General features: G+C 60.9%; 1 protein-coding gene across 2 annotated transcripts in view; it reads left to right on the top strand.

The window, feature by feature from the left end:
• The window catches only part of EXD3 (exonuclease 3'-5' domain containing 3), an 81332-nt gene that overhangs the window by 20798 nt on the left and 45487 nt on the right, over positions 1 to 15047 (top strand). For both annotated transcript variants that reach the window (XM_043566689.1, XM_043566688.1), the window contains exons 4-6: positions 7285 to 7349; positions 12882 to 13055; positions 13399 to 13566. In XM_043566689.1, coding sequence (XP_043422624.1) covers positions 7285 to 7349; positions 12882 to 13055; positions 13399 to 13566 — 407 coding nt within the window. The remainder of the gene's footprint in view (positions 1 to 7284; positions 7350 to 12881; positions 13056 to 13398; positions 13567 to 15047) is intronic.

The following is a 15047-nucleotide window of genomic DNA, read 5'->3' as shown; positions in this document are numbered from 1 at the left end:
CCCCCCGGATCAGACAGCCTCCCCCTAGATCAGACACAGCACCCCCTAGGTCAGACACAGCACCCCCCGGATCAGACACAACCCCTCCCAGATCAGACACAGCCCCACCCCCAGATCAGACCCAGCCCCCCCTGGATCAGACACAGCCCCCCTGATCAGACATAGCCCCCCACCCCGATCAGACAGCCTCCCCCCAGATCAGACACAGCACCCCCTAGGTCAGACACAGCACCCCCCGGATCAGACACAGCCCCGCCCCCGGATCAGACACAGCACCCCCCTACCGGATTAGATACAGCCTCCCCCCAGATCAGACCCAACCCCCCCTGGATCAGACACAGCCCCCATGATCAGACATAGCCCCCCCCCCGATCAGACAGCCTCCCCCCAGATCAGACACAGCACCCCCTAGGTCAGACACAGCACCCCCTGGATCAGACACAGCCCTTCTCCCCGGATCAGACACAGCCCCGCCCCCGGATCAGACACAGCACCCCCCTACCGGATTAGATACAGCCTCCCCCCAGATCAGACCCAGCCCCCCCTGGATCAGACACAGCCCCCCTGATCAGACATAGCCCCCCACCCCGATCAGACAGCCTCCCCCCAGATCAGACACAGCACCCCCTAGGTCAGACACAGCACCCCCCGGATCAGACACAGCCCCGCCCCCGGATCAGACACAGCACCCCCCTACCGGATTAGATACAGCCTCCCCCCAGATCAGACCCAGCCCCCCCTGGATCAGACACAGCCTCCCCCCGGATCAGACACAGCACCCCCTAGGTCAGACACAGCACCCCCTGGATCAGACACAGCACCCCCCCACTGGATTAGATACAGCCTCCCCCCAGATCAGACCCAACCCCCCCTGGATCAGACACAGCCCCCATGATCAGACATAGCCCCCCCCCCGATCAGACAGCCTCCCCCCAGATCAGACACAGCACCCCCTAGGTCAGACACAGCACCCCCTGGATCAGACACAGCCCTTCTCCCCGGATCAGACACAGCCCCGCCCCCGGATCAGACACAGCACCCCCCTACCGGATTAGATACAGCCTCCCCCCAGATCAGACCCAGCCCCCCCTGGATCAGACACAGCCTCCCCCCGGATCAGACACAGCACCCCCTAGGTCAGACACAGCACCCCCTGGATCAAACACAGCGCCCCCCCCATCAGACACAGCCTCCCCCCGGATCAGACACAGCCCCTCCCAGATCAGACACAGCCCCCCCCCTTCAGACAAAATCAAAATGACCTTTCTCTGAGAGCCCAGTGCCAGCATTCCTGGCCTGTGGGATCTGTGAGTGTAAGAAATGACCGGTTTCGGGTAAATTTCTACGCAGCCATAAAAAAGGGAACGCCCCTCAAGGACAGGGTTTGCCTTCCTAGCTGTCTTTTCTTCTTAGATGTGCTTTTTAAAAAATTGATTTTCCGCAGTTGTTTTTTTTTTTTTTTAATGTTATTTATATTGAGAGAGAGAAAGAGAGAGAGAGCAGGGAAAGGGCCGAGAGAAAATCCCAAGCAGGCTCCGCACTGTCAGCGCAGAGCCCGACGTGGAGCTCGGACGCAGGAACCCTGAGGTCATGACCTGAGCTGGAACCAAGAGTCAGATGTCTAACTCAGGAGCCACCCAGGCGCCCAGTTCCACATTGTTTTTACAAGTAGCTGTGCCGTCATTTTAAATCCCTGTTGTTAGTAGGGTCTTTTCTTCCAGCAGATTCGAAGTCCGGTAGTTTCTGTGTGTGGATCACACGCTCACCTGAGTGGACCCATAAGCTGTGTGGTCTTGTCGCAGACAGCGAGAGCCTGCGTCTGTGTGGACGCCCTGGCTCGTCCTGACTTCCACGGCTGTTCGCCGGCCTCGCGCTTAGGGGCCCTGTGCTGAGGACAGGCGAGGTCTGTCTCGGGGGCCCACGGCTTGTTGGAGGAGGCAAGATAACAAGGCCTTCTCGCCCCACTTCCCAGATGGGGACGGCCCCCACCGGAGAGCTCACCCTGCCCGTGGGGTTTGGGTGCCGTTGGGGGCCTCCGAGGGGCTGCCGGGCAGGAGGTGTGGATTCGGGAGCTTTGAGGAACGCCCTTTCTCTTGGCCTGGCGCCTGCCCTCGCGGTGCCCGCTCGGGAGGGGCTGGGCCCACCATCACATCCCAGACGAGCGTGGAACCTGGGACCGGGGACCGAGAGGGGCAGACAGGTGCACTGGAGAGAGTGGCAGTCCCCAGCTTTGCAGAGGAACCGTGAGCCCCCATCCTGGGAGGTGGGATGTCGCCTGCTGCCAGCACTCACGTGGACATTGCCGCAGAGGGGGCCGGCGCCTGCACCAGGTGGTGTGGTGGGCAGTGAGGGGACGGGCTGGCCTCCCAGAGACAGGCCTTTGTGAGGTGCTTCTAGGTCTGCAGATGTGACGGGGCCTGATGCTGTGGCCCTTTCTCAGGGCCGATAGGGTCAGGACAGCCGTCCTGGGGCGGGGGTGCACACCGCGATGACCCGATGGCTTCCAGGCCACCTGAAGAGAGGGCAGGTGTGGTCGGGGTGGCCTGGGCTTGGCGTGGTGGGCACTGGAGCTCTGCAGACCCTGACCCGAGCACAGCTGTGTATCCAGGTCCCTGACTTCCGAGGAGGACCGAGTGTCCGAGGAGAGGTGGCTTCACGGAGACCGCAGCCCAGCTCAGTCACGCCCAGCTGTGGTTTCTGAACTTCATCTCCCCGACTCCAGCGATAAAAAGCACCCACTTTATTTACTTTATTCCTTAACACCAGCTTCGTGATAGAAAATAGTAGGGGTCTTCCTGGCAGTTGACATGGCGGCCGAACACGTTTTCTGGAATGCGTCTGTTTCTTAAAGCGAAGGCCACTGAGGTAGCTTAGACTCAGTGGCATTTTAGATGAAGCGGCGTCTGTCTGTCCTGTCTGTCCCTGTCCCTGCATCCCTCTTCCTCCTGTCGGCCACCTCACGAGTGGAGGTAGCCGGTAGCTCTTGGTGTCCAGTGGGCACCGGGGAAGCGGGATGGGAGGGGGCAGGGCAGAAGGTGGGCCATCCCGTGCCTCTGCCCGAGCCCCTGGCTGCCTCGTGGCCCCCAGGCACGTGTGTGGGAGGGCTGTGGCCAGGACAGCCAGTGAGGCCCACGTGCCTGGCGGGGAGAAGCAGCCCAGGGTGCAGGGGTGAAGGTCTGGCTCTGGGGATTGAGTGTCTTTTCAGTGTCTTCCCTGCATACAGCCCCCCACCTGCCCCCACCTGCGTGGTCCTGGGATGGGGTCAGGGGCCAGGTATAGGCCAGAGGCCATCTGTCTCGGGTCCCGGATCCAGGCCTGGGGTGGGGAGGTGGAGGTCATGGCAGGCTGTGGGCAGAGGCCCCTCGGCACCAGGCCCCACGTGCCCTCCTAGGCCCCAGCCTCCTGCCTAAATCCCTAGGCCACGGCAGTGGGGACACAGGCCCCTCCCTGGGTTCTGCAGAGTGACACTGAGCTTGCTTATCTAACCCTTTAGACAGACACCTCCCAAGTCCTCCCTTTCTGTGCCTTTGGATGGGCGTCAGCCTGGGAGCCCCCCCTCAGCCTAGGGGACCTCCCTGACCCCCTGCCTGCATCTTGCCCATAACTCTGCGCCCACCCAGGCCACACCCTTGCCATGCCTCACCCCACCCAGACCGGCCTCAGGTCCCCTCCAGAGGTCTCCCTGAGGCCACTCTGAGCTGGTGGCCGTGCACGCCTGGCCCTGGCACCGAGGTCACTGTGGAGCACCCATCAAGGCCCAGACCACAGCCGTGAGCATGGTCAAATGTGCTCCCTTCCTGGGAGGGACCGATGGTAGCCTCTCAGCCCGTGTGTAGGGTCTAGCTGTGTGGGCTGAGTCGGGGGCCATGTCCAGGGCATAGCTCCCAGTGGGGCCCAGGTCTTAGGTGCTGGGAAAGCAGCTTGGAGCAGGGCTGTGCCCTTAGACAGCCCCCGGTGAGGGCAGGACCAGGCCGGACAGGAGAGCCATCTTCCGGTTCCTGCAGGGTCCTTCTGATCAGTGGGAATCTTTTATGTGATTGACTTCTTTGGGAGACCTCTCCAGCCCAAGGTCATCAAGATGTTCTCCAGAGGCCCTATTTATCTTTCACGTTCAGATCTACAACTGGGGGATGGATTTTCTGTAGGTGTGAGGCCAGGAGATGCTCCAGGGTCCTCTCAATAGGGTTACCCAGTTCCTGGGGCCACTGTGGTCACACATCGGGTCCCGTGTGTGCCCAGCTCTGACTTGAGGTCTTTACACTGGTCCACACCTGCTCTCTCCGGGCCAGTGCCGCTCGCCTTAGCTAGGGTGCTGCTTGGGGCTGGTTGGGGTTGGAGTCCCGTCTCGCTGTGATTTGGGTGGATGGTTAAGACAGGTGGACACACACACACACACACACACACCCAGCCCGCTGTTTGGGCTGGAGCAGAATGGTTAATTGTGGGACAGGTGACAACTTCACATTGTCCATTGTGTGGGATGGCCCTTCTTCAATAGGCCTTTTAATTTTACTCTCAATGCTTTATGGCTTTTTCGCATGAATTTCGTTTGTTAGAGTTATCCAAAGAAATCTGAATTTTTTGGGGCCATTGTCACTGTTTCTTTTTTTTTTTTTTAACGTTTATTTATTATTGAGAGAGAGACACAGAGTGTGAGCAGGGGAGGGGTAGGGAGAGGGGGAGACACAGAATCTGAAACAGGCTCCAGGCTCTGAGCTGTCAGCACAGAGCCCGACGCGGGGCTCGAACCCACAGACCCCGAGATCATGACCTGAGCCGAAGTCGGACTTAACCGAGCTTAACTGACTGAGCAACCCAGGAGCACCTTTATTTGAAATTTCTTTTCTTTTTTTTTTTTAATGTTTATTTATTTTTGAGAGAGAGGCAGAATGTGAGTGGGTTGGGGCAGAGAGAGAGGGAGGCACAGAATCGGAAGCAGGGTCCAGGCTCCAAGCTGTCAGCACGGAGCCCCACGTGGGGCTCAAACTCACAAACCCCGAGATCATGACCGGAGCCGAAGTCGGTCTCCCAACTGACTGAGCCCCCCAGGCGCCCCCACTGTTTCTGACGCCCATCTCCACTTGCTGGCTTACAGTGGACTTTACTGTGGGCCTGGTGGTGAGGGTCCGTGCAGAAACGTGTCCACTGAGGAACTTCTTCAGATTCTTCAGGGCTCTCCACAAAATTATGTTTTCAGTGAGCAGTAGTGTCTTTTCTTGTTGTTGTTTTGTTTTAACTTTTAAAGACTTTATTTTTTCTAGAGCAGTTTTAGGGTTACAGCAAAATCCAGGAGGTTACAGAGATTTCCCATATCCCTGCCCCACACAGCCTCTCGCGTCCCGGCCAGTGTGGTGCCCTCATGAACCCTACTGACACGCCGCCATCGCCGAGAGCCCCCGTGGGCACTCGGGCCCTCCTGGCGGCGGTGCTCTGGGGGCCGGGACACGTGCGTGGCGACGCGCGTCCACTGTGACGGCCTCCCGCGGCGTCGCGTCACTGCCTACATGGCCGTGCCTCTTCCCGAATGTCGCGGGGCTGGGGTCCTGCCGCATGTGGCCTGTTCACACGGCCTCCTCCGCTCAGGAGTGTGCGTTTGAGGGCCCTCCGTGTCCTCTCTCGCTTGACCGCTCATTTCTTCTAGCGCTGAGTCGTATTCCGCTTGTGGACAGACCGGAGTTTGTCAGAGTAGTGTTGACTTTATTGTTTCCTTTCCAAATTCTGTGCCGTCAACTGTTCCTTCGTGTCGTGCTGAGCCGGCAGGGGCCTGCAGGCCGTGCTGAATGGGCAGTGGGTGCCCTCCTGTTGGCCCTGTCGCTGGGGGCCTGCTTTCAGCTTTCAGCATTAAGTTCTATGTTTGCTGAGGGGTTTTGTTTATAAACATCCTTTTTTCTGGGTCATGAAGTTGCCTGTGGTCTAGTTGCAGAGTTGTTTCCTAAATCGTGAATAGAAGTTACTCTTAGGAAATGCTTGTTTTACGAAATGTTTCCCCGTGTCCCATTAACGAGCCACAGTGGTGGACCCTCCATGGGCCGATCAGCCTTGCTTTCTGGAGTGCGCCCAGCGTATCCCTCCTCCCGTGCTGTGCACTGAGTCTAACCACTGTTGCCTTGTCTGGTCCCTGCGTCTGTGCGCTCAGGTGGGCAGCCCTCCAGGGCTGGGCTCAGGTGTCCCCGCCTTTCCTTCCACGTCTGGTCTTCTGCAGGAGCCCGGTGGGTTGCTCTTGTCTCTTTGGTTCTTGGGTAGATTTGCGGGTGAGCCACCCATGCTCTTGAGCCCCCTGATTTGACCTATGGAATCTGTTAGTGACCCCCCCCCCCCACCTCTGAGCCACATGGCCTTGATGGTTCTTGAGGAAAGAACGAGGCGCCCCCTCTGGGCCCTGTGCTCTGCAAGGTTCTGGCGGGGCTGTGGAGGCCAGGGTCAGTGGCCACTGGGTGTCAGCAGCAGAGATTTTGCACAGAGAAAAAGGGCCTCGTGTGCTGAGGCCGTGGGGAGCCAGGAAGGGCTGAGCAGGGTGGCCCTGCCCTGAGGCCCAGGGCAGGTAGCCGCAGAGGTGGGGCGGGCCCTCCGGAGGCAGCCAGGGGGCGCTGGTGGCTGTGGGTGACTCAGAGGCCGCTTTCTTTCCCAAAGTGGAGAGCAGGCGGCAGCCACCTTCCCAGGCCTTGACCTTAAACCTGGTCTGAGGGCACAGTCCCTTTTCCAGCATGAGGGTAACCCCAACTTCCCCGGGGCCTAGGGTCCCAGTGGGATCCCTGCCCCGGCCAGCAGTCCTGCAGTGGGGCTGGAGACTTGGGCAAGCAAGAGAGGGCCAGGGCTGTGGGTGGGGAGGCTTTGGGGAGCAGCCAGGGGAGGCAGAGGCCAGGACCACTTTAGGGTCTCAGCAGGGGCTGGAGGCCACACTTGGTGGGAAGTGGACAGGCGTGGGCTGTGACATGGCATGGAGGGGTGGGGGTGCGGTGGCCCACCAGGCATGCCCTGATGGTTAGTGCTGTGGGCTTGGCCCTGGGGTCCGATGCCCCTTCCCTGCCCACACAGTGTGGTCAGTCTGAGACCTGCAGCCCACCATTGCTGAAACATGAGGCCTGGGCTGCCCCAAGCTGTGGGCAGAAGCCCATCCCAGTGAGCACTGCAGGATGGCCAGGCTGGCGTCACAGGGAAGAGCAGTGGGGAGCTCTGGCCGGAGTCCACGGGCACTGGCTGGCATCTGCGGGAAGCCCCCAGGCGTTGATCAAAGGTCGGGGGGGTGTTGGTGGACTCTGCATAGCCCTTGTCTCGTCCCCCCAGGCCAGGACCCACTCCTGTCCCGGCAGGCCCTGCAGACACTGTGGTCCACGCGAGAGCTGCGGCAGGTGAGTGAGCATGGGGGTTGCGGGCCCTCCACTGGCCTCAGTGGGCTGCCCTGTCCGGATGTTCTGGCAGACACGTGGGGGCTGGGGCTTGGGATGACACCCACTAGACACTGGCAGACACAGACCCCTGGGGCTCAGAGCAGGAGGGAAGGGCCTGCGGCCACCATTCGGCTTCCGCACAGCACAGGGGACCCAGTGGGCCATGACCACCTGTGTGCCGGGTGGGGCCCGGGTACTCACTGGTTCACACTGGCCTCGCCCATGGCCTCCTCTCCCAGGGACAGCCTGTCGTCCAGCAGGAGGCGGTGGGCTTGGCAAGGAGGCTGCTTGGTGGTGGCCTGTGCCTGGAGGGTAGCTTTGTCCCTGGAGTGGGACTGCCTGACCCTCGGGCCCCGTGCCCTATACTTGGCTCCCCTGGGGCAGCAAAAGAGTGAAGTCGACCTAGTTCCCAGGGAGGACACAGAAGTCACTGCTGTGAAGGCTGGAGGGATGAGGCCCGAGTCTAGTGTCGGTCTTGCCTCCTGCCGCCCAAGGAGGGCCAGGCCCACGGGGGCAGGTGTCCAGAGTAGGCGTGCTGCAGGAAGGGGCCGCAGGCTCGTGCAGGAGCCGTGTCTGTGAGCTGTCCAGGGTTAGGGTGCTTCCGGGCCCACAGCTTGCTTGGTGATGCCGGGAGGACCTGTCCCTGGCTAATGGGTCAGCCAGACTCCTGGGGCCACCACGTATGTCTGTGTCGGGGGACAGGCCTGGGCTCCTCCACTCCTGAGCCAAGTGCTTAGGCTTCGAGCAGCCAGTTCAAGCTGGACGAATCCGAAGTTCTCGGGCAAGTCAAAAACTCTCTTCAATTTTGTAACGGTGGCTTCGGGATCAAGACTGAAGCAACATGACCGTGCTGTCTGGTGAACAGATTCTCTAACTCAAGTCGCCCCCACATGTCTGGGACGCGTCTCCCCTGGTCACTGTGGCGTTTGTGAGTTTTGTCTCTGTCTGTTTCTGGTGAACTAACCTCATACAAGGTGTTCCTTCGTTCCTGTCCCTGGAGCAGCTGGCGGAAGACAGGAATTACTTGTTCGTCCAGAGTCTGGGAGAGGGAAGAGTGCACAGTCCTCCCCGGGGGGTCTTGGGCAGGGGGCGGGGAGGCGGGGGACCCAGGCCTGTTCAGAGTTTCGCTTCTGGTTTATTTCCCCGGGAAGCTTCCGTTTCTTCTGTGTCATCATGGCTGCTGGCCAGGCTTTCCGAGGGGGGCAGTGCAAGCCCCCAGCTCGAGCTGTAGCGCTGCCCCCGGGGCTCCGCTTTCGGCGTCTTCGCTGTGGCCAGCGTGTGGGCGTGGCTGGTGCCGCTGGGCACCACCGCTGGTCGGACGCCGTCCTTACTCTCCGGTCCTTCTTTCCCAGGCGCTCGCCCACGGCGGTGCGTTTCCCTCCAAGTTCCCTTGGTCACGAGTTTTGAGGTGGAGAAACCCGTTGTCCCTCTTCCCTGTTTTCTGATTTTCATCATGTTGTCTCATTCGGCCAGCAGGTTACTTATTTCCAAGCAAACACAGGTGTGTGTTTTACCTTTCGTTACCCGTTTCTGTCTGTGAAGGGTCACGTCCGTGAATTTTCATTTTTGGTGCCAGCGAGGCCTGCTGTGCATGTGCCAGGGAACTGCGTCGGCTCCCAAAGCCCCTGGCTGGAGGGACGCGTGCTGTCCCCTGGCTGACCACAGGGACGTTTCAGGGTCCCCGACAGAACAGCACAGGGAGACTGGGGGTTGGGCTTGGAGAACCGTGTGAGGGTTTGTGGCACAGAGAGGAAGGGGGCAGGCTGGTGTGGACTGGGGCCTGGGGCGGGGGACGCACAGTGGGGTTGGGATGCCCTCAGAGCCCCCTGAGTTGGGACGGCAGGAGAGATGGCCAGCGCGGGAGGGGTGAGCAAACTGGAAGGACGGTACTCCTTGGAGCAGGGCCCCCAGGCAGCAGGCACCTGGGAGCTTGTGAGAAACTCAAGTTCTCGGGCAGCCCTGCCTGTTTGAACAGGTCCGTAGGGACTCTGGCGCCGCTCCAGCCCCAGGACCATGTGGGCACAGAAGCCGGTGACGACGGGGCACAGGCCCCTGCCGGGTGGCAGCGGTCAGGGGGCAGGAGGGAAGGAGACCCGGGACCCAGGCCGAGGAGGGACCAGCACAGGAGCAGGGCCTTGGGGCCTACGCTTAGATCCTCTAGGACGAGGGGTGGCAGATGGCCCATGGGTGCTGGACCTAGTACCTGAGGGGCACCCTGGAGGCCACAGGGGCCAGAGGGGCGGGAAGGGCTCTCAGACCCCAGCCTGGGGGGTGTCCTCCTGTCCCTGTTCTCAGACCTTTCACTGTCGTGTTGTGGCCGCCACTCACGGTGACTGTTCCCTGTGTGCTTTGTGGGGTTTCACGTGGGCTCATCGTACTGAAGCTTCTTCCCCTGGTGGCGAAGGCCCAAGTAGGTCTGCAAAGTAGTTAAGGAGCGATGGTGTTTTTTCCTGCCAGCTCCTGCCGGGTGTCACCAATGCGGGTCCTTGTGACGTGGAGGCCCATGTGTTGGAGGGGCTTCCTGGACTCCTGGAGCCCAGGCAGCCCACCGAACTGGGATTGGCCCACCCTTTCCCTGTGGCACCCCGTGGAGGGTGCTGACCGCACAGCCCTGGGCCCTCAGAGGCCTCCTTTCCCACAGACGCCTCTCCTCTCCTGGGCGTCTGCAGAGAGAGACTTGCCCGGCTTCCTGAGTTCACCCAAACGCTTGAGGGGAAAGTCTGCATTTCATTTTTGGTAAGCAAGTCAGATTGCTCAAGTACTGTGGTCTTAAAATTACATTCAAACCAAGTGGGTGTTTGCTCTAAGTGTCCTGGGGAAGCATCGTCCACACCGTGGATGCCAGGGCTGTGGCCCATGCCCCAGTTCTGCACCCTGCCTGCTGCCCACTGCTCTGTGGGTGGGCCCCTTGACCTGTGGGCTGTTGGGTGCTGTCTGAGCACAGCAGAGGCACATGTGTGGGAGAAGGCACGCACAGACAACGTGGGTGACTCTCGGAGCTCCAGACTAAGAGATGCCTTGCAAGGAGAGGGTTCTGGCCCAGCCTGGCCCCGAGATGCTCTCAGGGCAGAAGCGTGGGAAGGGCCGTGGGGCCAACAGCAGAGGGGGTCTGTGCCTCCCTGGTGACTTCCCCTCCACTGTTGCTTAGTCACTGGCAGTGGAGGAGTCTGTGGACCAAGTTTGATCAGCAGAACCCTGGGGAGGTCACTGGGGGCTTCCAGAAGGCCTCCTCTCTCCAGGGGAGATGCCAGAGTGCAGCAAGGAGGTGCCTGGGCCCTCACTGGTGACACAGCATAAATGAGGCCTGTAGCCCCCGGTGGGGCTTGGTACCTGGGCAGGTGAGTGTCACCTCCACAGTGCTCCCAGGCACTTTTTTTGTTTGTTTGTTTAAATTTTTTAAACGTTTATTTATTTATTTTTCTTTCTTTCTTTTTTTTTTTTTTTTAACGTTTATTTATTTTGGGGACAGAGAGAGACAGAGCATGAATGGGGGAGGGGCAGAGAGAGAGGGAGACACAGAATCGGAAACAGGCTCCAGGCTCTGAGCCATCAGCCCAGAGCCTGACGCGGGGCTCGAACTCCCGGACCGCGAGATCGTGACCTGGCTGAAGTCGGACGCTTAACCGACTGCGCCACCCAGGCGCCCCAACGTTTATTTATTTTTGAGACAGAGAGAGACAGAGCATGAACAGGGGAGGGGCAGAGAGAGAGGGAGACACAGAATCTGAAACAGGCTCCAGGCTCTGAGCTGTCAGCACAGAGCCCGACGCAGGGCTCAAACTCATGGACCGTGAGATCATGACCTGAGCTGAAGTCGGACGCTTAACTGACCAAGCCACCCAGGCACCCCTCCCAGGCACTTTTCATGGGAAGGGACAGAGCCAACTCCCAGACACGGAGGGCAGAGTCCTTGGCCCGGGGTGCCAACAGTGGGCAGCGGCCATCGTGGAAGGACATGCCCGCTCACTCCCCTTCGGCTGGCTAGCACGAGGTTCCACCACAAAGAGCAGCTGGGTGAGCCCGAAGGAGGGAGCCGGCCCCAACAGTGGACTGCGGAGCAACCCTACTGGGAAGGGGTCTGTGAAACCTACCGGGGCTGGGCAGCCACACCTGGCTGGAAGGGTGGTGGTGCCCTTGGAAGAGTCTTCCTTTTCGTGGCGCCCGGTCAGCAGGCGCCCAGCTCAGAGCTGGAAGGTCGGTCCTGCGCCTGGTTCCTCCTTCCGGCCCCCTGCCCTGCCCCAGGGCTGGCCGCCGCACGCCCTCTGTCCGGCTGGTGGCAAGGGGCCAGGCAGGTAGAGACTGCCCAGCGGAGAAAGGAGACGAGGCGTTTACCTGAGCTCACCTTGCGAGCGGAAGAGCTGACTGGCTGGCGACTGTAAGCCCAGGCCCCGGCCACACGGCCTCCCTGCTTTGCTCTGGGAGCCTCTCGGAGCTGTTCTTCGGGGGCCCTGAATGGGCACCACACGTGACCAAGTTAGGGCCAAAATCCAGGGCCGCATCCTTCTAGATCTTTCCTTCCATGAGCAAGAAAGTGGCGGTGGTTCGGCCTCAGCTGTCTTCTTTCACACGTTCCTGGAGGGTGGGGGACAGTGGCCCCTGCGGGTGCCCCCAGGCTCCTTGAGACGGGTGTGTGGCCCGCGCATCCCAGAGAGTGGCAGTATTTCAGGCTGTCCTCAGGGTGCTCTCTGTGTGCAGGTCTGCAAGGACAGCCGGGGCCTCACCTCCAGGCTGCTTACGAGTAGCCTCAGGTGTCCGGGTGTCTGTTTCCTGAGCTCACGGCCGAGACCCTGACCCTGCAGCTCTGCCTGGAGGGGGCCCCGAGACAGGCCTCTGTAGTTGCAGCAAGTTCTTGACTGCAGGGTGTCTCATGACTGAACGGCCGAGTCAGGCAGAGTGGAGAGCCAGGGCTGGGTGCAGTGTGGCCCTCACCCGACACCCCACTTGCTTAAAAGTCCATCAGGAACCACCGTTCTCCTGAAGACACATTTGGGAGAGAACAGCACATGTGTTCCTGGTGTTTCTCTTTTCAGCTCATACGTGTTTCCAAGCCTTTGGCAGTGCAAGAGGTAGAAAAGTGAATCAAAGACCTTTTCCAGTTTGGCTTTTTCTCTTCTTTCTTCTGTTTCCTGTTGCTTGCTGGCCCCGCCAGGGAGTCACTGTGTCTGAAGGACCAGTGCCAGGTCCTCGGCGTGCCGCACGAGTAGTTGGGGCGAAGCCGAATGAACGGAGCCTCCCAGATGGGTCCCGCCGCCCTTGGCCTGACTCGGGGAACATGCCCTCTGTCTTTACGGGACCGTCGGTGTGGACGGTGGCTGCCACCCAGGGCCAGGGGCATGGCGGGTCAGAACAGGACCCCGAGGTTGGGAGGATAGTGCTGACCAGCCCCAGTCCCCCCTCTGAGCAGACCACATGCTGGGCCGTGCAGGTCGGGGCAGGGTTCACCAGGAGGATTTGAGCTCAACAAAGAGACAGTGAGGTGCTGTGTCTCCGCAGCTCCGGGAAGAGGCCTGGCGGGGGTTTGCTGCCCTGGATGACCCACTGACCGGACTCCTGGACGTGCTGGAAGGCAGCCAGGCCTGGCAGCTGAAGGGCCCCTCCCTGGAGGCCTGGGTAGTCTGTGAGCTGCACCGCTGGCTGCAGGCACGGCCACTCCCTGCGTCGGCCCAGGTGAGCCCTGCCCACGGCCCCACCAGCCTCGCCCCTTCCACCCCCTCCATAGCTCTCGGCCTGGTGGGCTCCACGCCTGCCTGACCTGGCCCGCTGAGCTCGTTCACCCCTGGTGGGCAGGGGCCGCTGCCTTCGGACTGACTGTGCTCCCGGGTCTGTGGGCTTGACTCTCAGCTTCCCCACAGTCACACATCTCCCTCGTCTGTGCTCCTGTCCCCCAGGCCTTGCCTGCCTGGACTGTCCACCGCAGGCACAGGGTTGAGGTGCTGGACTTCTACCCCGGCACCATGCTCCAGCTGCAGCCCCCCACTCCCCGGCTGAGGCTGGCTCTCTGGTCTCCCAGCACAGCTCAAGGCTGCAACAGCTACAGGCCCGTGCAGTCAGGGTCCTCGCCAGGAGCCCCCCTAGTCTCGTGGAGCCACTGGTCAGCATCTTCCAGCTGCAGGACGCAGACCGGAGCCCCCTGCTGACTCACATCCACCAGCTCCACCAGGAGGGCAAGTTCAAAGAAGTGAGTGTGACCCCCATGTACACCGGGGCTGGCAGGGAGGGGCTCAGGGGCCAGGTCTGCACGTGGGGTCAGTGGAGCAGGCAAGAGCTGGGCTGAGGGGGCTCACAGGGTCCACCCTGGGAGTGTCCTCTCCACCCCTCCACTATGGGAGTGCTGCCGCGGGGACTCTGGGTCTGGAGCAGAGGGTCTCAGGGATCAGCCACCCCAGGAGCCCAGCTCGGGGCTGTGCCATGCACTGGGGTCCTAGGAGCCCCTCACACTCACCAAGCTGGAAAAGAGTCTGGGAGCAGCACCCCCCCCCCCACGCCTGGCTCTCTGGTGCAGCACCTGGGGTCCTTCCTCCTGGGTGTTCACTGGGTCCTCAAATGTGGTCAGCAGCCCAAGGACACCCTGGCTTTGGCCTGGAAGCCCTGTGGCAGAACCGCCTACCTGAGCCGCTGCTGTCCAGTCTCACATGTCAATTCCCAGAAACACTCGGGCGGGGGGCGGCTAAGAAGATCAGGGGTGCGGGCGTCCCTCTGCCCACACTTGCCACCCCTCGAGCCTCGATCAGACAGCTGGACCTCCCACACCCTCCCAGCCCAGAGCCTCCCAAGCGGGGAGCTTTGCCAGGGAGCACCCACATGACCCCACAGGGTTCCCCCTTCTCCCTCCTGCCTCTGCCCAGGCCCACTCGCAAGGTCTCTTGGCCTCAGTGTGGTGTGGCCTGGGGACCAACAGCCCAGTTCCCTCTGGGCCCAGCCGCTTCCAGCTGCTGGCTTTGTATCCTCGTCGGGGGTCCTGCAGCCACACCCACACCAGGCCTGGGGACTGGCCGATTTGCTCCTATTCTAACAGCGGGGTCTGGAAGAGCCCCCTGAGAGCCCTCATGCTGTGTCTGCCACCTCCTTGCACCTGTCAAGGGGCCTGCCCTGGAGTGAAGGGGCCTCGCTCTGGGTGGCACAACTCCTGCTATTTGTCGTTCTGTTGGACCAGGTCCCCGCAGCGGTGGTGCCCCTGTGAGGGTCAGACACCCCGAGGGTCCTTTTGGCTCCTTGCAGGTACTAGGCTGGGCAGGACCCCAACCTACCTGTTTCAGTGTTTCCCAGGACCAGCCCCTCAGCATGATGCTCATGGTTTTGGGTTTTTTTGCAGAAGTTCCGCATAGGGCACAGCACTGGCACTTTGGGGCACAGGTGACCAGTTATGACAGCAGAGAGTCCTCTAGCGCATGTGATGCTTTGGGACGTGGGGCCATGCCTGGGACAGGTCATGGCTCCCTTATCCTGGGAAAGCCTGGGTCAGAAAGAGCAAATGTGGAAACGTGGGCTTAGTAGCTGCAGGTCTCTGGGTAAGAACTTGTGGGGCTCTGGAGGTCTTGGTGGGTTCGTTGGGTCTCCTTTATGAGCCCTGCCAGCTCTCATTTAAGTCCAGAAGTTTCCGAGAGGAGGTGGAGGCTGGCCATGAGCACTGGGAGTGACTTGGGTCTGCATGAGGTAGTA

Source organism: Prionailurus bengalensis, chromosome D4, assembly GCF_016509475.1.
Source record: "Prionailurus bengalensis isolate Pbe53 chromosome D4, Fcat_Pben_1.1_paternal_pri, whole genome shotgun sequence".
Lineage (NCBI taxonomy): Eukaryota > Metazoa > Chordata > Mammalia > Carnivora > Felidae > Prionailurus > Prionailurus bengalensis.
This window is presented reverse-complemented; position numbering and strand designations above follow the sequence as displayed.